The 22688-nt window shown below is 41.1% G+C and overlaps 1 protein-coding gene across 5 annotated transcripts in view; it reads right to left on the reverse strand.

Moving 5' to 3' along the window:
* NSD3 (nuclear receptor binding SET domain protein 3) overlaps positions 1–22688 on the reverse strand; it is a 122142-nt gene that overhangs the window by 20967 nt on the left and 78487 nt on the right. For 2 of the 5 annotated variants that reach the window (XM_017350355.4, XM_051832335.3), the window contains exons 10-16: positions 20374–20504; positions 19834–19962; positions 18824–18950; positions 9225–9422; positions 8291–8464; positions 3975–4121; positions 653–809 (exon numbers count right to left, since the gene is read on the reverse strand). In XM_017350355.4, the coding sequence (XP_017205844.4) occupies positions 653–809; positions 3975–4121; positions 8291–8464; positions 9225–9422; positions 18824–18950; positions 19834–19962; positions 20374–20504 (1063 nt within the window). Of the gene's footprint in view, positions 1–652; positions 810–3974; positions 4122–8290; positions 8465–9224; positions 9423–18823; positions 18951–19833; positions 19963–20373; positions 22526–22688 lie in introns of all 5 variants that reach the window. The other 3 variants (XM_070068551.2, XM_017350356.4, XR_011386371.2) reach the window with 2 other exon arrangements.

Consider the following 22688-nt stretch of genomic DNA (forward strand, 5'->3'; position numbering starts at 1 on the left):
CGTCTTTTGTGCTATCTTGAGTAGTATCTTTTTTCTTAGAAAAATGATAAATACATGCCCTTTTATAAATATACCAATATTCCTATTTGGTAAAGGTTTGTTAAAAGCTTTAAAGGAGAAAGTTTTATTAAAATAATGGCAATCACACATACTGCTTACTTCATTCCCCTAAGAACTAAAAGCTCTTAATGGAATAATCTCTCTCTTTAAATTCTAAGAAAGCTCTCTCTCTCAACACAGTTTACTGCTTCTAGCTACAACAAAATAGGCCAGATTTAGGGTAAAGAAAGCTATTCTGGCCAAACTTGATCTTACTAGAAATTAGAAATCAATAGAAGCCTAATTAAGATACAAAGAAAACATTACCTCCACTGTCCACATGGCCTTTTACTCCCAAAGCTAGTAATAGGCTATTTGGGAGGAACAGCTTTCAGTGCTCAAAAACAAGTCAGTCAATGAAAAAGAAAAATTAACCATGATATCACTTTCCCAGCCCCCTAAAAACGCAGACTCAAACATATTTCCTTTCTCTTCCTTTTTCAAGGAGGCAGGTCTGTGCTGTTCCAGCCATCCTCTGGCCACACTGTATCCAGATTCTGAACTTAGACTGAATCATGACTGAATACTTCCTCTATGCCCTTGAAAAACTTGCCTGTAATTTCCCAATTTGACCCAAACAATTTGCTTGTAATGTAGTTTCTTGCCAGCTTTACAGTCATTACAATTCCAGCAGCCTTCTGGCATGTCTATGCTCAGGCACTCCGGGTGGAAGGACGCTGGGCACGACTCACAGCAGAGCAGTCTTCCACCTTGAAACAAATAAACAGTCTTAATAATTGACAGCAGAGGAGAGAGACAAAGAAAGGAAAAGGAGAATGTTATCTTACAAGCACACTGAATCTGATTCAAATTGGGGAAAATAACAAAGGGATTGAGTCGCATCTAGAGAGATGGATTAAAATAGAAAGCGAAGGAACATATTAATTCTTTTTCAGGGCTTCAGCAGCCAGAACTCAAGAGCTCTTCAGTGGTATCAAAAACACTACTATTCTCCGCTCCTCTAAAATGTGAGCTTTTGCAGCATCAGTCTAGCAAGCAATGCAGACTCTCAACAAAGGACAAAATAGCTGCACACAATCTTTAGAGTCAGGAGCCTGAGGGTGGGCTCTTCAAAGTAGTGAGTAGCAACTTTTCTTCTTCCAAGCAAAGCAGACAAGCGACAGTTCTTTGTATTTTAATCCAATGCCACAGTTAACTAAATCCCTTTATGATAAAATTAGCAAGAACGAAAACAGGGCAACAGCCAATGGGTTGATCAGTACTTTTATCTTTCCATAAAAGAATATAATAAAGCAAAAGGAATGAAGATTCTCAAATCAGTGATTGCATAATCATTCCCTTTTCAGTGAAAATTAAGGAAGTCAAACAGGCTATACAGCAGTGGTTTGTAACTTTTCCATCATTAAGGATCAGTTTTCCCTTGCTCAAGTATCCACATGTTTTCAAATATTTTAGCAACCACAATAATCTGCATTTAAAAGTAACAATTTCTATTTTTATTAACCAAAAATATGTGACTGTTGGAGATTCTGGTCAATAACAAAACTAGAGTCATCATCTTAAGTTGTTAAAAATCATAGCCAAACCCATGCAGTCTTAGTCTGTTAATTTCCTGAAACAGTACAAAAACTTGTGTACACGAGATCATTTTGACTTCACACTGGGAACCACTGCTTTATAGCACAAAGCTCAGTAAGGTCAGTGTAGACTCAGCTCCTGCTCAAGAAGCACCCTCCAAGTTCCCAGCAAACCTTCTTCTTTTAAAAGCACAAAATGGCTTTTGACTGAGACCAAAAGAGGTGTGACAAACAATATACTATTTTCAAATACAAAGACATAAACAGATCTGGTGAGGGGGATGAGGATATTTCTGATGCACATTTCAAAAACTGACAGAGATCATTAACCACTTGAGATGAAACATTTTAAAGGCATTTCGTGTAAAAACCCATTGGAAAATCAGGTCTATAACCCACGAGTGTACTGAGATTTAGTGTCTCACAGCAAAGGGTTAAGAGCTCTGGATACAACTTTATCAAATCGCAGCTCCAACCTTTGGAGGGTTTACTATCAGTTTTCCAGAAAATCATGCCCCCTTGGAGACTTTCAAACTTCTAACTGATTAACATAAAAACAAAAAGAAAACCCACACACATCCAGCAATGAATTAAATTACTATATTTCCTCTGCTTAAAAGCTTAACTTCAATCATCAGAATTTTTTCCTTTGGCTGCAGATCTCAATATGGATTCACTGGGTCAATTCTCCAATCTCGAGATTAGCTGCCTGTGTGCCCTAAGCCTAGATAGGAAATTCTGTGGACTTAAAGTCAAACAGTTATTCATTTTCCATGGAAAAGGAATGGCTCTCTGCAAATAGCTTTTGAACACATGTGATTACAAGCCCTGACGTGGAGGTCAGGTGGGCCGTCTCGAAACTGAATGTTATAGATTAGTCCTTGATTTTAAGTCTTATTTCAGAGGAAATACAGAGCCAGAATCATCGGTGAAAAATCATTATGATAAAGATGTTAAAAATACACAAGGGAAATAGAAAAAAAAATTAAAATAAAAATGATCCACCTTGGTGCTATGCAAGAAAACTGCTTTAGGATGCAAGAGGAGGAAGATATGGTTCAAGCTAAGCAAACAGAGGGCTCAAAATAATTTCAATTCATGTCAAGGTTAATCATGAATACCAAAAATAAAGTAAGCAGTCATTAATCTAATCTCACAAAGGTGCCAGCATAAAAATATTCCCTAAAATACCTCAAGTAGACTAATCACATATATTGCACTGTGAAGTAAGTAGACCTAGGTTCATCTCCGTTTTGGAAGTAAGCAGTATCACCAATAAGGTGACATAATCTCATTCCAATGGCAAACAGACATACACACAAACCAGCCAATATTCTCTCCAATACTTCAAATGGGTTTTAATCAACTTGCTTATTTATACGTTCTTTTAGCCAGGAGTTGCCACTTTAGATGTCTGACAAAAAGCAAAGATATATCAAACAGGCAACACAAAGAATGAAAAAAAAAGGGATTATTTCAAATATACCTAGTATGTATACATATATATACACACACACATATATATCTATATATGGTATATTAGATGTGAAGGGATTTTTCTTTAAGATCCTGAACCTGGCCCCCAGATAATCATAATGGGAATTTACACAGGAAAAGGCCTCACTTTCCAAAATAATGTAACACTGTTAAATAACCTTTCCTTTACTATAAGTAGGTTGCAGAAAGCTAAACACAAGATAAAATTTTCTTCCATAAATTAAATTAATAGGGAGATTATAAATATGTATTCAGCTCTTGGTTTCCTCAGGATAAGTTATCCATCAGCTGCCTTCCAGCATCTAGTATTTGGGGGGTCCCTCTACCCCAGCTTCCCACCAATGTCTCCTAAAAGGGGGGCAAATAGTTTTCATGGCATCTTGGCAAAACAAAATGAGAGAATTCTAAAATCAAACTCTTAAGAATCAGTACCTTCAGTTCCTTCTTTTAAAAATCGATCTTATTTTTACTTGAAGGTAACAACTTATACTATATCTATTCTTTTCTAACACGAACCTCAGTCTGTATCAGGCAAAAGAGAAAAGTCTTAGAATATTCTGCTATAGTGAACAATATCCTAGTCTTTCTGTTTTAATAACTTACATAGGAGGAATGTGTGAAAATTTATTCAAGAAGAATTAAGTAAAAATTTGTAATAATGGAATTATTTTAAGCCCTTTAAAAATAATTTTGCAGCCATATGAAGACAGTCACAACCAACAAGGCAGAGTTTACCAAAAGCAACAGATGGTGCTTGACAGGCATACACTTCCCCCCTTCATTGAAAGAGAAAAAAAAGGAAAAGCAAAAATAAAAGAGATAAACTATTTTGATTATTACCTTTCTCACATTTCTTTTTGGAAGCTGACGAAGAAGGAATCATAGGTAATTTCATCAACTCAGCACGATTTGATTCATTCAGTAGGTAGTGGGACTTATAGGCATAGGAACTGAACATGGGGTCTGAATGGTCCTGAACTATCAGCCCTATACGAAACAAACAGAAAGAGATGAGCTGCAATGAAACTACCCATGATTCCGTGAGGAAAAATCAACCAACACCTATTACGTGGCTGTACTTCAAAGCTGGGGAGGACACAAGAGAATCTGGAGAGAAAGAAGGATCTGGTGGAAACACTTGCTACAGCTGGTGAGGAGTCTGAGCTATGCAGTGCCTTCTCTAGACAAACCTCTCTTCTTCTGAAAAACACTCCAAATTTGAAGATGTAAATGGCATTTGCAGTCACAATGAAAACCCCTAAGGAAAACAAAGCTGCATTCCTTAGTACTGAAAAGGCCTAGGATGACAAACCAAAGGACACAATGACATCCCTTATTAGCTAGAAATAAGAATCATTCACATAACATCATAGACCCTGAGCCCTCATCTACCTTCAGTAAACCAAGCAGCACACAGAGGCAGAACTGAGTCTCTCCTTTTCCCCACTCATATCCTGAGAAACACTTCAATAAATTCTAGCTTTCTATGCCAGACAATGAAACTCTTCCCTATCAACATGGTTCACGATTTTAAAGAAATTATAACTTTCTGAACTTTACTGAAGTAATGCAAACCATTTAAATTTTCCCTGTCATGTTATAAAATGATTACCAACTTTCGCTTACCAAACACAGCTCCCCTAATTGGAGGAAAACACAAGATCTACTCAGGCTCACCTGTGAATACCCACCCCCTGATGCCCTCCCCCTTCTCCCAGATCAGGTCAACATGCAGCTCTAACAACATCTAAACCCAGGGAACTGGGAGGCCAGGAAAATTTATCTTGGTAACTGTTCAGTTTTTTAAAACCTAGGACCTTGCACCATAAATCACAACAGCAGCTTCATTTGGAGACTATTTTGTGTGTGTGTTGGGGGGTGGTTTTGTTTTCAAAAGGTTACCATTTACTTTTTCAGTGTTGTCTTTATTTGATGTGACCCTACACTGACATGGAATTGAGAAATACCCTGGGACCATATGATAGGATGGAATTAACTGGTAATAAGACCATTCCAATGCAACTGTGGAATGTCGAAATGGATTTCTTTAAAAAATTTTTTTTTAAGTTTAGTTTTGAGGCAGAGAGACCACTCATACTCTCACCTGCTGGTCCATTCTCCCAACGCCCACAACCCTGAAGTCTCAGGACACAACCCAGGTCTCCAGGTAGGCAGCAGGAACTCATCTACTTGGGACATCACTGCTACCTCCCACTGTGAAATTCACTCAAATACTGGCTAATAGAGTTTGACTTACTCAATATGCAAAGTAAATTGCTAGTAGTATGTTAAAAATTAAAAGAAAACCCTAACCCAACTTCTCCATTGTAAAGTCCTATTACAAAGCAAGGCACAGAATGTTAAATAACTTTTATTTTACACCACTCTCTAGATCAGAGCCTGAGAGCTGTATAAGGCCCACAAAAATTCCCTTGGTCTGGCTCTGCCAATGCAACTGCAGGTGGGACTCAAAATTCAATACATCTCTAGCAGGCTAATTTTTTAAGCTGATCATTTTGTATGGCCCGAGAATGATGTGATAAATATCCAAATGGCCCTTGGCAGAAAAAATGTTCCCAACCCCTGCCCTAGATGAGGGAAAAGCTCAAGAATACACACTTCCCTGGGGGATAGGCTATGTTCCTCCAAATCTCAAAACGTTTCTAAAAACAATTTCTAGACACCTCAGTCTGTAAGAATGCACATAAAGATTTTAAATAGCCAACAACCAAGAACTAAGAAAAAACTGTGCAGCAGAAAAATACTGTATGAGGCAAGAAACAAACAAAAGAAGCTAAATTTCCTAATAACCAAAACATAAATGACTTAAGTGCCCTTCTTTTGTGTATGGACTTATTGTAATTAGGTCTCTTTTTAAAAAGGAAGTCTCTGTAAATACTTATATTTGAGAATTGAATAATCTGGCTTAAATAGGTACTTATATACAGTTACCTAAATTCAGAATAATTGCCAAACTGTCAAGAGGTAAATGCATATTCTGTTGTTAAACCAGGGTTCCCCCCACCTCCATTTACATTACTCTCAATTTTTAATCAAGACTTATAAATTGCAATTAATAGAGTGGCTAGAGTATCTATCAGTGGACTACTCTCTGGCAGTTTTAAAGTGAAAATATGTTTCAAAGTTTTCCCAGTTACTGGGAATGAATGAAGTAGAGAAAAAAGAAAACACCAGTTAATATACTGGTACTATTCAATACAGAATCAAAGTAAGCTGACACAAATAGTTATATACTTGATATTTAAAATGTTGGCTCAGTTGTATATGTTTATATACTGCCAGTAAAACTAAGAGCTTAGTAATGGTGGAATGGAAGGAGTTTGCAAAGCAGAAAGAGACTATGTTATCACTCATCTGAAGTCTCTAAAGCAAAGCACTCAATTGGCAATTCAGTATTTCCTCCTCATTACTTTCTTAGGGAAGGGGAAATGAGAAAGGTACTAGTGTTAGTTTTTATTAATTATCTGCCTTTTGGGATCCTTTCTGGCACCTGTTACAATGAGGCACGAAACACTTCCAACCTCCTCCTCCAGGTTTCAGGGCAGGACACAGCTATAATTGCTCTAGTATAGAAAGACACAATGCTTCCCGTTACAGTGGCAGCCAGCCACATGTGGTTGTGGAACTCCGGCAGAGAAAGCAGTGTGTGCAATGCACCTAGCTGGCTTCCCGACATACGATTACCATTCAGCCTGTTATTGCCTGCCTCCTCTAAGTTACATTTTTTTGTTTGTTTGTTTGTTTTTTTTTACAGGCAGAGTGGACAGTGAGAGAGAGAGAGACAGAGAGAAAGGTCTTCCTTTGCCGTTGGTTCACCCTCCAATGGCCGCCGCGGCCGGCGCACCGCGCTGATCCGATGGCAGGAGCCAGGAGCCAGGTGCTTTTCCTGGTCTCCCATGGGATGCAGGGCCCAAGCACCTGGGCCATCCTCCACTGCACTCCCTGGCCACAGCAGAGAGCTGGCCTGGAAGAAGGGCAACCGAGACAGAATCCAGTGCCCCAACCGGGACTAGAACCCAGTGTGCTGGCGCCGCTAGGCGGAGGATTAGCCTAGTGAGCCGCGGCGCTGGCCCTAAGTTACATTTTTTAAAAATAAGAGATGCAAGAGCAGAACAATGTAAGATCTAACATACCACCTAAACTATTTTTAACATATTTTTATAGAACTTTTACCAAATTAAAAGAACTGTTTCCTAAAGGAAAAAGGAAAAAGCAGAAAGCAGCAAAAAAAACCAACAAAAACTACTTTCATCTTCAATATAGTCTAAATATAATCAAACAGGCCTGTATGCCTTAGAATCCTTTTTAGTATTTCACACTGAGGGAAGTTCAAAAAACCTAGCACTTACGTTGCAAAAAAACCACCAAAAACAGTGTTTGGGAATACCAGCTGGTTTCTATAATTCTTACATAGTACAAAAAAAAAAAAAAGCTTTATTATAATACAGCTGACATAAAGGTGGATACCCCATATCATATCCAGCTAAAGAAGTTCTGCTTTGTATGAATCATGAATTCAAGTTGACTGACCCTGGCGGGCACACAAGATTGCTTTTAGTTGATCAATCCCTTGGCACAGTTCAGTTTCAATGGCTGGAAAATAAGAAAGCCTGAACTGCTGGCTCTTAACTCAACCACTGCATGTGCTGAGTGCTGCGAGGCCTTCCTCAAGGCGAGGCTGGAACAGTAGGATAAAACACACCAAAGACCAGTGACAAGTAAATGCACTAGCCTCGCCTTCCATGCACAATCTCAATCCATTCAAAGTTCTGGATTAAAGAACATGACATGGGAAGGACCTACTCTGAGCACAAGATCTGTTTGCAGAAGGGAATGCATTAGTCTTTTGATGCTCCAAACAGGAAACAGTAAGAATTTACTTAAATCTATTTTTAAAACTGCATATTTTAATCCTAACTTATGGGAGAATTAATATTCTAGTAATTTGGATGCTTAATGATATAAAAGGACTAGTTAGTGGAAATGCTCACCTCACTCAGGGATATAACAGAACAGAACTCTGCACTGGTTAGGAGAGTGCATTAGATGGCCTGGGTCTCCAATGCCAAGACTCTATTTTAAGGGGGAAACATGCCAAAGAACTCAAAAAGAAAGAAAAGAGCACTGACACTCACCTCTGGCACAAACGAAACAAAAGCCTACATTTACAGCTGAAGAAGAATTGCTGCTCCGTTTGGAATGATTACTACAGATGAGAATGCAGGAGGACACAAATATGCTTCCAGCAGCAATGCAAGCATCTCCAGAGTGATAGGCCACCGGACACCGCAAACATCTCATCATGCGGCCTGTTCAGAGACAAGTCAACACAGGCATCTATGTAACAAGGCATCAGCAGGACATGGAATGAGACTTTTGGAGCTATGCTGCTTTGGGTTCCCATTTGATGCTAGTTACAGAAAAAAATCTTTTCTTTATTAATTTATCTCTGTTATCCCAATCCTATATGGCCTTAAAAGCAGGACTAATAATCACTTAGACTTCATCCAAAGAAAAAGTCATCTGTTCTGATGCTGCAGAGACGGTAGTATCTTGTACGGCACCTGCCCAAGGGACTTCTCTTTCAAAGATTTTTTTATTTACTCATTTGGAAGGCAAAGTGACAGAAAGAGGGAGACACAAACAGAACATGAGAGTGCGTGAGCTCTTCCATTTGCTGGCTCACTTCCCACTGGCTGCAACAGCCAGCTCTGGGTCAGGCTAAAGCCAGGAGCAGGAACTCCATCTGGCTTTCCCACAAGGGTGGCAGACAGTTGGGCCAACACCTGCTGCTTCCCAGGCACATTAGCAAGAAGCTGGATTGGAAGCAAAGTAGCTGGGACTTCACCGGGAACTCCAACATGGGATGTGGGTGTCCCAAATGAAGGCTTAAGGCGACCCTGAACCTCTACTTAGCATGCTATCTATTGTGGCTGAACTAGTAAACCTAGAGGTAAGCGGGGGGCTGGGGAGGTGGAATGATTGATGCTGTTATAAATTCTATACTTAATACATTCATTGTCATTGTCCTGAAGAAAACCTCAGTACCTTCCTTCAGCTCTATTTTACCTTTACTTGCTTTGTGGATATCTTTCTCCATAGAGCAGGCAGAGCAGCAGTGCTGGGGACAGCGGAATCCTTTTGATTCAAAGATGGCAGTGGGGAATTTACGGACACAGGCTTCATGGTAAAATTTCCCGCAGGCACCAACAGAACAGCGCTTCACGTCCTTACCAGACATCTTACATGAAAAACATGGGTGCTGCCCTGGAAGATGGGTGAGGAACAAAATAAGATCTGATTAAAGAAAACTCCTTTTAGATGGAAGCGAAACATCAAAGAGTTGCTCCTAAAAGAGACTCTACTATTACCTACAAGAATTTCACACAAAATAAAGGCATTTCAGATAAATGGCCACATTAAAAGATCTTACAAATCTTGCCAGAACAAATGACTGTCAGTTGGAGATACAACTCTAAGACATTTTAGATCTCTACAGTTAACTTCATAGAAACCTCACAACGGAAATTTTTCAACACTTGGGAGCAGAGAGTGGTAAGTTCTTCCCCACAAGAATGACTAAAAGCAATTACCAAAAGAAAGATTCCATTAGATAACCATTGCTGATTTCTGCATGGAAAACAAAAGACAAAACGAAAACTCATAAATCTAATAAAAAAGGTAGAAAATAAGTTAGACCTATCTTACCCAACCTGTAGAAAACCAAGGACAAAGACATTATTAAAATTTCCCACAGGAAAGGCAATTACTTTCAGAGAGGACTGACTGAAAGAGAAAAATGGAAACCAAAATAATAATGGGATCTATCTTCACAGACCAGAAGGAAAATAATTACCAAGCCAGAATTCTATACCCAGTGAAAACACGTGTCCAGAATGAAGAAAAAGCAACATTTACCAGGGAGACATAAAGCAAGCAAACAAACAAACCTGGTTCTTTCAAAAGACTAATAAAATTTATATTCCTGATAAAAATAACTTTTAAAAAAGCACCAATATTTATAATATCAGAAATGAAAAACAGAATGTTCACAGTAAATCTTAAAAATACTTAAAAGATAGTAAAAGGATACTACCTAATATTCCCAATAAATCTGATTATCTAGATGAATGGACAGATTCCTAGAAAAACAGCTTACTGACAGTGGCACAAAAATAAGTACAGAATATGAACAGTTCTATAAACTATTAAAAGAAATTGAGATTATAATTTAAAAACCTTCCAACAAAGAACATTTTAGGCCCAGAAGACTCGACAGGCAAATCTGTCAAATATTTATTTATTTATTTTTATTTTATTTTATTTTATTTTTGACAGGCAGAGTTAGATAGTGAGAAAGAGAGAGACAGAGAGAAAGGTCTTCCTTTCTATTGGTTCACCCCCCAAATGGCCACTACGGCCGGCACACTGTGCCAATCTGAAGCCAGGAGCCAGGTGCTTCCTCCTGGTCTCCCATGCAGGTGCAGGGCCCACGCACTTGGGCCATCCTCCACTGCACTCCCAGGCCACAGCAGAGAGCTGGACTGGAAGAGGAGCTACCAGGACAGAACCGACGCCCCAACCGGGACTAGAACCCGGGGTGCCAGCGCCACAGGTGGAGGATTAGCCAAGTGAGTCATGGCGCCAGCCCCCATAGTAAACTTTTACCCTAGCAACTAGCAATTATTTAAAGGGGAAAAATAATGCCAATTAAGACAGAAATAGAAAATAGTAACAAGCAAAAGATACACAAATGTGGAAAAATATACACCAAAGGATTATATAAAAATAAAATTACAAAGGAAAAATAAATAGCAAAGGATTATATACAGAGTTCAAACACGGAGAAAATACACAACAATATATAAAAGCAAATCTAACTGAGCAAAATGTAAAAAGAATAGTATAGAATCAGAATAGAAAAAAATCAAAGCAGCCTAATGTAAAATAGGGCAGAAATTCTGAACAGGTAATTTATAGGGAGAAAATAGCCAAAAACACATGAAGATGTTCCTTGCCAGTAATCAGATACAACTGAAACTAGGTACGCAACAACAAAAAAATTTAGAGTTCAGTAATACCGAACATTGACAAGGGTACAAGAAAACAGGTATTCTATATTCTGCTGGTGTCTAAGCTGAAAGGATCTATCTTAAAAGTACTCAAACAGTATTTTTCACTTTATGTTTCTGTGTGGGAGCAAACTGTTGAAATCTTTACTTAATGTATGCTAAACTGATCTTCTGTATATAAAGAGAATCGAAAATGAATCTTGATGTGAATGGAAGGGGAGAGGGAGTGGGAAAGGGGAGGGTTGCGGGTGGGAGGGACGTTTTTGGGGGGAAGCCATTGTAATCCATAAGCTGTACATTGGAAATTTATATTCATTAAATAAAAGTTAAAAAAAAAAAAGCAACTGGGGCTGGGGTGGGATGGGAGGGTAGTGCTGTGTTTGCAGCAGGTAAAGCTACTGTCTGAGGCGCTGGCATCCCATACAGGCACCAGCTTGAGCCCCTGTTGTTCCACTTCCAATCCAGCTCTCTGCTATAGCCGGGAAAGCAGAAAATGGTCCAAGTCCTCCGGCCCCTGCACGTGTGTGAGACCTAGAAGAAGCTCCTGGCTCCTGGCAATGGACTGGCCCAGCTCTGGCTGTTGTGGCCATTTGGAGAGTGAACCAGCAGATGGAAGATCAATCTCTCTCTCTGCTTCTGCCTTTCTGTAACTCTGCCTTTCAAATAAACAAATAAATCTTGAAAAAAAGAAAAAAGAAAAAAGCAACTGGTGGGGCTGGCATCATGGTGTAGCAGGTAAAGCTGTCGCCTGTGACACCAGCATCCCATATGGGCACTAAATTGAGTCCCAGCTGCTCTACTTCTGACCCGGTTCCCTGCTAATGCGCATGGGAAGCTAGAGAAAGATGGTCCAAGTACTTGGTCTCCTGCCACCCATGTGGGAGACCAGGATGGAGTTCCAGACTCCTGGCTTTGCCCTGGCCCAACCTCAGCCATTGTGGCCATTCAAGGAGTGAGCTAGAAGACGGAAGATTCCTTTCTCTCTCTGTCTCTCTCTCTATTCACTTGGCCTTTCTTTTTTTTTTTTTTGGACAGGCAGGGTGGACAGTGAGAGACAGAAAGAAAGGTCTTCCTTTTTCCATTGGGTCACCCTCCAATGGCTGCTGCGGCCGGTGCACTGCGCTGATCCAAAGGCAGGAGCCAGGTGCTTCTCATGGTCTCCCATGCGGGTGCAGGGCCCAAGCACTTGGGCCATCTTCCACTGCACTCCCAGGCCACAGCAGAGAGCTGGAATCAGAATCTGGTGCCCTGACCGGGACCAGAACCCGGGGTGCCGGCGCCGCAGGTGGAGGATTAGCCTATTGAGCCGTGGCGCCGGCCTACTTGGCCTTTCAAATAATAAAATAAATCTTTAAGTAAAAATTCTGTAAAATTGATTGTTACAGAACTTTTTGTAGTCTTCCTACTACTATACATTTTTTAAAAGGGTAAATGAAAATGCTTTCTTTCCAGAAATCACATTTGTCTTAAATAACAGAAAGTGGTAATATGAGAACTTATCAGGCATGCATTCTGTAATACTGTTTTTACATGTAAAGTGTTTATCTTTGATAAACAGAGGAAAACTGCCTCAATGAAGTTAAAGCAACAGTTTTTAGAAGTTCTTACTGCAAATGTCAGAATAACCAAATTAAAAAGACTTTAATTTTTTATAATTGTGGTAAAATACATAACATAAAATTTAACATTTTAACAATTTTTAAATATACAGTTCAAGTGACATTACATACACTTGCTGTTAGGCTATCATCACTACTATCGGGCCTGATGACATCCTGAATATTCAACAACTCCCCATACCTTCTTCCCCTGCATCTCTCATAACCACTGTTCTATTTTCTGAGAACTTGGCCACTCTAGGCATTTCCTGTAATTGGAGTCCTACAATATTTGTTCTTTTGTGACTGACTTATTTCACTCAGCATAAAGTCTTCAAGGTTTATTTCACTCAGCATAAAGTCTTCAAGGTCAATCCAGGCTTATATATTATTCAAGGCTGCATAACGTTTCACTGTATGCACATGTATTTTGTTTATCCCTTCATCCACTGAGGGACATTTGGACTGCTTCTACCTTTTAACTATCGTGAATAATGCTGCTACCACATGGAGGTACAAACATCTGCTGGAATCCTCGCTTTCAGTTCTTTTTGGGTTTTAAACCCAGAGTGGGACGGTAACTATTTACTTTTTTGAGAAACTGTCACATTGTTTTCTTTTTTCTTCTAAGTTTCAAGCTTTTTATTCCATGAGAGAAATGCATAGGAGAGTGAGGGTGTTAATGTAATCTAAGGGAGAAGGGAAAGTCTAGAAATCAAGTTGAAATCCATACCAAGCACCAGGAGCCAGCTGCGCGGTGGAGCAGGCAGGCCAGAAAGCATGGAGCGGGTGGCCGGAAGGTCACGTGCCCCGAAGGCCCGGGCAGCAAGGGCCCACAATGGCGAACGAGGGCAAAAGAGGGCTCCACATCGTTCTCAACAGCTGCTGTACCATTTTACATTTCCGCCAACCGGGTACAAAGGCTCCAATTTCTTCTCATCCTTTCCAACACTTGTTTTGATTTCTTTTTAATAATAGTCGTCCTAATGGGTGTGAAGTGGCAGCTTATTATGGTTTTCATTTGCACTTCTCTGATTACTAATTATGTTGAGTACACTTTCATGTGTCTATCAGTCATCTATCAGTCAGTGTATGTTCTTTGAAGAAATCTCAGCTCAAGTTCTTCACCCAATTTTGACTTGGATTCTTTGTTGCTGAACTGAAGGAATTCTCCATATATCCTGGGCATTAATCCCTTATCAGATGCTAATTTTCAAATATTTTCTCCCATCTTCTGGGCTGCTCTTCCACTCTCCTGACAGCGTCATGTGGTGTACAAAAGATTACAAAGAAAATTTGATGCAGCCAATTTGTTCATAATTCCTTTTGTTGTGACTCTGATGTTATATCCATTAAATCACTACCAAAGCCAATGTCATGAAGTTTCCCTCTATCTTCCTCTAACAGTTTTATTGTTTTACCTCGTGTGCTTTGGTCTTTGGTCCATTTGAAGTTAATTTTTGTTTAGTGTGTTAATGGTCCATTGCATTCTTTGGCATGCATTCATTCTTTTCAGCCACATTTGTTGAAAATACTGTCCCTTCCCCCATTGAATGGTCGTCACACCCTCGTCAAGAAGCATTTGGCCACATAACCAAGTGCGTGTGTATTTCTGGGCTTTCAGTTCTCTTCCATTGTTTGTGTGTCTGTATTCCCGCATCACAATGGTTTGATCACTGTAGCTCAGCAGTAAACTTTGAAATCAGGAAGTATGTGTCCTCCCGCTTCATTATATTCATTGTTTTTCAAGCAAACTTCCCTCTTAAGCTTCCTAGTAGATGTGTACCAAATAGATTTTATGTGACCTTTGTTGACATGATTCTATAGATTCTAGAATTAGGAGAGAAGCCCAAAGAGTGGTTTTTTTTCTAATTTTTTTCTTCTTTTTATTTTATGCAAAAGGTAAAGAGGCAGAGAAACAGACAGCCCTCTCCCATTCACTGGTTCACTCTCTAAATGCCCACAACAGGTGAGGCCAGACAGTTTGGGACAGGCTGAAGCCAGGAGCCAAGAACTCAATCCAGGTCTCCCGTATGGGTTACAGGGACCCAATTACATGAGCCATCATCATCACCTGCTGCCTCCCAGGGAGTGTGCTGGAAGAAGCTGGAATCAGCAATAGAGCTGGTCTTGAACCCAGTCACCCTGATAATGAAATGCAGGCATCCTCAGTGCCATCTTAACCACTTGGCCAAATGTTTACCCATGAAGAGTGTTTTAATATTGAGACACATGGTCCTTCCCATCAATCATTTAATTAGGGACTGTGGGGCCAGCGCTATGGCATAACAGATGAAGTCTCTGCCTGCAGTGTTGGCATCCCATACACTACTTCACTTCTGATCCAGCTCCCTGTTAATGTGCCTGAAAAGCAGCAGCAGAAGATGGCCCTAGTGCTTGGGCCCCTGTACCCATGTGGGAGACCCAGAAGAAGCTCCTGGCTCCTGGCTTCAGCCTGGCCCAGCCATGGCCATTGTGGCCATCTGGGGAGTGAAACAGGATGGAAGCTCTTTCTCCTACTCTCTCTGTATCTTTGCCTTTCAAATAAATAAATAAATAAATATTTTTTAAAAAATTGGGGACTGCATACTTCAACACTAAAAGGAATCAGACAGATTACATAAGCGACTTAAGAAAACAGTGTTTTAAGGGCCAGCGCTGTGGCATATTTGCTAAAGCAATGCCTGCAGTGCCAGCATTCCATATGGGCGCTGGTTCAAGTCCCAGCTGCTCCACTTCCAATCCAGCTCTCTGCTATGGCCTGGGAAAGCAGTAAAGCAGTGGAAAATGGCCCAAGCCCTTGGGCCCCTGCAGCCATGTAGGAGACCTGGAAGAATCTCCTGGCTTAGGATTGGTGTAGCTCTGGCCATCGTGGGAGTGAACCAGCAGATGGAAGACCTCTCTCTCTCTCTCTCTCTCTCTCTCTCTCCCCCTCTGCTTCCCTGTAACTCTACCTTTCAAATAAATACATAAATCTTAACAAATAGACAGTTTTTAGAAAAAGGAATGGGAGAGAATGTGGAGAACTAGGAATAAGTGCCTGATCCATGTTCAAAAATGAAAATACAATTAAGAAGGCCAAATAAACAGTGTGTGCAGACAGTCTGACCCTGAGGCTGCCGCTTGGCAAATGGTTCAAAGGTTTTAGAGCAGAGTCTGAATGGGATGAATCACAGAGGGTATATGGGGAAAACAGGCTATATGCTCTAAGCAGCTTCTCCAGGTTCATCTGTGAGCGTTTGTGCAGACGTTGTGTCAGGAGAGAAGATGTGAGGCATCTGACATCCACGCTACTTAGCCAAGGCAGTAAAAGGCAGGAGCAAGGAGCAAGGACTCTGGAGATAAACTGCCCGGATTTAAATTTCAGCATCATCACCTGTTCTCTTTGAGACTTTGGGCAAGCCACTAACTCTCTGATCATCACTGTCCCCTTCCATAAAATGGAAATGATAATAGTACTTAGCCTTAAATATGAGAGACAGGTTGAACAACCCTAATCTGAAAATTGGAAATTCAAAGTGCTCCAAAATCTGAAACTACTTGAATGTTGGCATGATGTTCAAAAAGTGTTGAATTTTTTTTAACATTTCAGATTTTTGGATTAGGGATGTTCAACTGGTAGTCTATGTAAATATTCCAAAATCTGAAAACATCCACAATCTAAAATACTTCTGGTTCTAAGCATTTGGGATAAAGGATACTCAACTTGTAGTGGGATAAAACGCTCAGTATTAACAGTACCTGACATTTAATAAGTGTTTAGCAGAAAAAGTTACCAACTTCCTGCTTAAAGTATTTTAGAAAGCACACAAATAAAGCCATGTAAAATAAAAGTGAGACTCTAAATAAAGGGGAGAAATTAGTAGAAAAACAAGGAGTCAAAGGTAAGATAATGTATTGTGTAAAAGCACTTCAAAAAGTTCATGAAAAATGCAATTAAAAGATAATGTGCATTTTGGCCAGTGCCACGGCTCACTAGGCTAATCCTCCGCCTGTGGCGCCGGCACACCGGGTTCTAGCCCCGGTCAGGGCGCCGGATTCTGTCCCGGTCGCTCCTCTTCCTGTCCAGCTCTCTCCTGTGGCCCGGGAGTGCAGTGGAGGATGGCCCAAGTCCTTGGGCCCTACACCTGCATGGGAAACCAGGAGAAGCACCTGGCTCCTGGCTTCGGATCAGCACAGTGCGCTGGCTGCAGTGCGCCAGCCGCAGCGGCCATTATGGGGTGAACCAATGGAAAAGGAAGACCTTTCTCTCTGTCTCTCTCTCTCACTGTCCACTCTGCCTGTCAAAAAAAAAAAAAAAAAAAAAGATAATGTGCATTTTCCACGAGCTTTCTGGAGACCCCATGTATATATCTGCTATGCAATTGGCTATTAGTTCCTCACAGTTAAAATAAAGTAAAACAAAACTTAACTGAAAAAAAAAAAAAAAAAAAAAAAAGGCTAGGAGTCTGATGCCTCAGATGTTAGGATACCACCTGGGATGGGATAGATCCCATATCAGAGACCCTGGATTTTTGAGTCCTAGCTGCAATCCTGTTGCCAGTTTCCTGCTTATGTTCACACCGGGGGACAGCAGGTGATGGCTCACCCAGGGTGCTCCCTGCCATCATGCTTTGGACTGTATTCCTAGTTCCTATCTGTGGCCTAGGTGAGCTACAGCAGCAATTGCAGGCATTTGGGGAATGAACTGACAGATCGGAGCTTTCTCTCTGATTTCCTGCCTTTCAAAACAAAATTAAATATTTTTTAAAAGCCACACACCCGAACATGGTTCTTGGGAGTGATACCATGCCATTTCCAATCAATTTTAACTTTCTATATTGTTACAGATTAAACAAGTACTTTCAGCTTTCCATGATTTTAATCAGAATCATATCTATGTGGAGAACTATTAACTAATATATAACTTTCTGTATAAATTATGTTGATAGGTGGTAGCCTATGTATGGTGGCATAAGAAATAAAGTGAATTTACAAGTTTTAAACAAAATTTCCAGTAGCTCCATCTTTCCACTAAAAATAATATAACCATGATTATAGTCTTGACTGACACTTATTCTGGACTGTTAAAGTCAAAGAACTTTGTGCCAATTTATTTGGTGGGGCCAGCGCTGTGGTGAAGTGGATAAAGCTGCCAACTGAAGTGCTGGCATTCCATATGGGTGCTGGTTCAAGACCTGGCTGCTCCGCATTTTTTTCAAAGATTTAATTTATTTGGAAGTCAGAGTTACACAGAGAGAAGGAGAGGCAGAGAGCTCTTCCAATTGTTGGCTCACTCTGCAACTGGCTGCAATGGCTGGAGCTGCACCAATTTGAAGCCAGGAGCTTCTTCCAGATCTCCCATGTGGGTGCAGGGGCCCAAGGCCTTGGGCCATCTTCTGCTGCTTTCCCAGGCCATAGCAGAGAGCAGGATCGGAAGTGGAGCAGCTGAGACTCGAACTGGTGCTCATATGGAATGCCGGCACTGCAGGCAGACACTTTACCCTCTATGTCACAGTGCCGGCCCCTGCTCCGCTTCTGATCCTACTCTCTGCTATGGCCTGGGAAAGCAGTGGAAGATGGTCCAAGCCCTTGGGACCCTGCACCCATATGGGAGACCCAGGAGAACCTCCTGGCTTCATATCAGCTCAGCTGCAGGCATTGTGACCATTTAGAGAGTGAACCAGCGGATGGAAGATCTCTCTCTCTCTCTCTCTCTATCTCTCTGCTTCTCTGTAATTCCACCTTTCAAATAAATAATCTTTAAAAAAAATTTACTGGACACAAAAGCTTCTCAAACTCATCTGAACAATAACTGGTTCACAGTTCGATAAATTTTATAGTAAAGGCACCCATAGGAGGAACTTTGAGTATGCTTTTGATCTAGGGAAGAAGAGAATCTGAGTTTGTTGGAATAACTGGGCGGGGGGCTGCCAGGTAGGAGTGATGAGAGCATCAGATGTCGTGGAGACACTGCCAGTGCGCGGGGCTCCCCACCCCTCTCTTCCCGTCAGCTTACCGGTTTGACATTCCACACAGATGAACTTTCCGTCAGGGAGTGAAGGGAGCCCCAGGCACTCCAGGTGGAAGTGTGTGCAGCACTCTCCCTCACAGGCAATCAGAGAGTCACCAGAGCTTTCACAGATCTGTAACACGGCAGAAAGCAGGGGTCCTCAAACTTCAGAAGGCATCGGATCCACCCGGAGTTTGATTCGGTAGGTCTGGGGTGGGGCCCAAGAATCTGCATTGCTAACATGTGTCCTAAATGTGCTGATACACTTGGCAGTCCTTGAGAGCCACTGAACTAGACAGCTATTTCCACATCCAATATGGCATTAAAGTATAAAAAGTCACACTTGGGGCTAGTGCACAGCAGGTAAAGGCTCTGCCTGTGGTACCAGCATCCTATATGAGCGCCGGTTCAAGTCCTGGCTGCTCCACTTCCCATCCAGCTCTTGCTATGGTCTGGGAAAGCAGCAGAAGAGGGCCCAAGTGTTTGGGCCCCTGTACCCACATGGGAGACCCCGTAGAAGCTCCTAGCTTCTGCTTCAGATCAGCCCAGCTCCAGCCATTGTGGCCATTTGGGGAGTGAACCAATGGATGGAAGACTTCTCTCTGTCTCTGTAACTCTCTCTGTAACTCTGCCTTTCAAATAAACAAATAAACCTTTAATAAAAAAAAAAGTCATACTTGATCTTTTATGACTCCTTCTTTGGCATCTGCACACTTTAACTTTTCTTCCTGGGTCAAAGCAGTATTTTTCAAAAAAGATGAAAACACATTTAAAAAGTTCATATACAATCAAACTTCAGAAGTCCTGAAGTCAGTCCTCAAATTACTAACAGCATATCACAATGAAGGCACCTGCACTTGATTGTTACGTGTTCCTACTCAGACAGGGAAGAGCCACAAAGAGCTCTGGGATCTGAAGCTTTAAAGTAAGATTACCCTCTTCAATAGGAGGTAAGTCTCTTATTGGCAGAATACAAGAGCAACTGTCTCAAGCCATGGGATCCATCACCTGCCTACCTGACACACAGTGTCCTTCTTACTCATTCCAACGCCTCTTCTGGAAAGACTGGAATCCACGGACTGCACGTCGGAAACATCTGCATCTGCAGTAGCTGAAGGGCTATCTACTTGCTTTCCAAAGCCTACCTATATGGAAGACATAGTACATCTTTAAGAAAAACAAAACAAACATTCCCTTAAAGTTAGACACTATGAAAATCCTAGTAAGACTTGCTCAAATAGATGTAGACACAATCACTTGTTTGTTTGTTTTTTTCTCTTTCTAAAATCCATGGATACTATTATATATGCTGTTTGGGGGGGGGGGGGAGAAACTGTAGTTAAAATGAAGAAACAAATAAACCATGTTTCTGTTATATAAGACATGACCAAAATGAAGATGCCCATAAGCTACCAAAGCTGCATCCCCCGCACCCCCCCCTCCCATGTATATTTTAGAAATTCCCCCAAACAATTCATAATCTACGAAGCACTATGTTACTTTGGTTTGGCAAAGCAAAAAAACAGCACTGTGCCCAGACCCTTGGACATATTTACCTGCAGATCACTCAGTCCTCTAGAATCGGAGTCAGATGTATCTCTGTATGCTGAACTAGTCATTTCTACATCAGTTGAGGCGCGACTCCTTTTCTTTAGAGGTTTACAGGAATCTGAAATCTCGCTGGCACCTTAATATAACACACTGAAATTAATCCTAAAATAGTGCTTAAAGTTTGTTGTTTTAATTTTTTTTTTTTGGTGGGAGAATATTTTCTTTCCCCAAACTCATCTTTCGTGTGGGAAGAAAAAGCACGGCTCTCTTTGTAACACTGAAGTCACGAGTCAAAACTTCATAAGCTTCTGACCTTCCTGGTAGTGAGTGATTTAATTTACAACCGCTCTATTATAACATTTAATTCAGTTCTCCTGCTCTAAAGCTCTGTTCAGTCAATAGAGCCCAAGTTCCAACCTAAAAATAAATTCTATCAAAACTGCAGAATAGCTGATTGATTTGGAGCAATTCAAAGAACCGTTCAATTTGGAGGGGGAAAGACATAAAACCCAACACATTGTGTAGCTTACAAATATGGTCGCAGAGACATCGCCATCTTGTTTTTATTAGGGATGTGACAAATCTTTGATTTGTATTCGATTCGTACACGGATAGTGCCATTTTCCCCCAAATTTTGCAATTCAGTTGATTACTGCCCCCCAGATAAATTTTGGATGTTCGTAATTGTTCATCTGAGACTTCCTTGGTGAAGTGGCATTTATGTGACCGTTAATGAGTGCTGCAGCACATGTACATGTGTCATGCCATGTAGGTGGCACACTGCAGAGGACTATAAATGGACAATCAGTGTTCAAGTGCAGCCAAATCACGAAGAGCTGGATGAGAGGCCTCTATGTGGAATTTGTGCGGGAAGAAATAAATATGAAAAAAAAAAAAAAAGGCAGAGAATAGTGTGGAATTTTTTTTTTAAAACTGTGTGTAATACAAATCCAGCCAAAACAATAGTGCAAAAAGTTACAAAGCAACAATCTCTTGGGCTAATGCAGTATAGGCTATACAGAAACAGCCACGATGAAATGTGCAGATCAGGCACGGTGAACACCAAGGAACCAAGGAGACGGTTAATATTTCAACCCACAGTTTGTGTTTTGGATTTTTTCCCCCAAAATTTCCATACAACAAACAGACATCTAGATCAGCCCAGCAAGCTATGGTGGAAGTGTGCAGTCCAGAAGAGCCCGGGGAGAAGCAAGTCTCCCGAGGCCGTGAAGATCCGCAACAGGCTGAGTGAGCGCAGCACTTGGCACCCAGCCGTGTTCCGTGCTGGAGGGTGCGGGCCTCGCTAGACTGCTCAGAGTACTGGAACCTCGGTATCACAGCTGAATGTTTCCTGGTATCTATAAATGAGGGTGCCTTCCCCGGGTTAACGCTGATTAAAAAGCACAAGTACACAAATCTATCTCCTTCATTGCTGGTGTATGGACCCAGAACACCACCACAAAATATTTCCTTGGCCTAAAAGATCACTGGATTAACAAGGAGTTTTAACAGAGGAACAGGAGTGCTGCACTGAGAGGCTTTCGAAGGGAAACACAGGTACCGCCATTTCCGAAGAGTTCTGAAAATGCTAGAAAAATGACAGGCTGCCCAAGACAGCTGTCATGCTGTTCTCCATGATAACGGCACTAATATTTAAAAAAAATAAGAGCTTTTAATGATTGTAATGTATACAGTTTGGGCTGTTTGGCAAAACCCTGCAGATGTGCATTAATGACGCTTTATTTAAAAACAAAAAAAAACAAAAAACAAAAAACAGTCCATGTTGGAATCGATCAGTGTAAGTTAACGGTGGTTTTTAGGCTGGACCCATGATTTAAGCTGTACCCATCCAGCTCAGAACAAAAAAAAAAAAAAAAAAAAAAAAAAAAAATCATTTGAATGTTAAAGCAATTGTTCAGAATCTTGAAGAAGAAACCAGGCAGGAAAATGCCAATAGCAGTGATTGGCAAAATCAAAATTGAAAACAAAGAAACTGTTTATCAAGCCGCCGACAAAGAAATCTTGCATGGAGACTCCAAGTCTGGAGTTTCTGGGATGAAATTGTACAGGAATCTCAGTCCACAGTTTCCTCAATCGCTGCGGAGACGGAGCTGTCACTGAATCTGACAGAGCCCTGCACTCCCCGGTCCGCCGACCCTGTGGAATGGTGGAAACACAACGCAATCAGGCCTCCTAATCTCGCAGCCATCGCGATGTCTTTTCTTGGAGCTCCGCCAAGCAGTGTTCCCTCCGAGAGGCTGTTCAGTTCTGCTGAGGATCTCCACGGAGACCATCGCTGCAGACTTCTCCCCGAGAATGC

Source organism: Oryctolagus cuniculus, chromosome 2, assembly GCF_051225735.1.
Source record: "Oryctolagus cuniculus isolate XC-2025 breed Fujian yellow rabbit chromosome 2, ASM5122573v1, whole genome shotgun sequence".
NCBI classification, from domain to species: Eukaryota; Metazoa; Chordata; class Mammalia; order Lagomorpha; family Leporidae; genus Oryctolagus; species Oryctolagus cuniculus.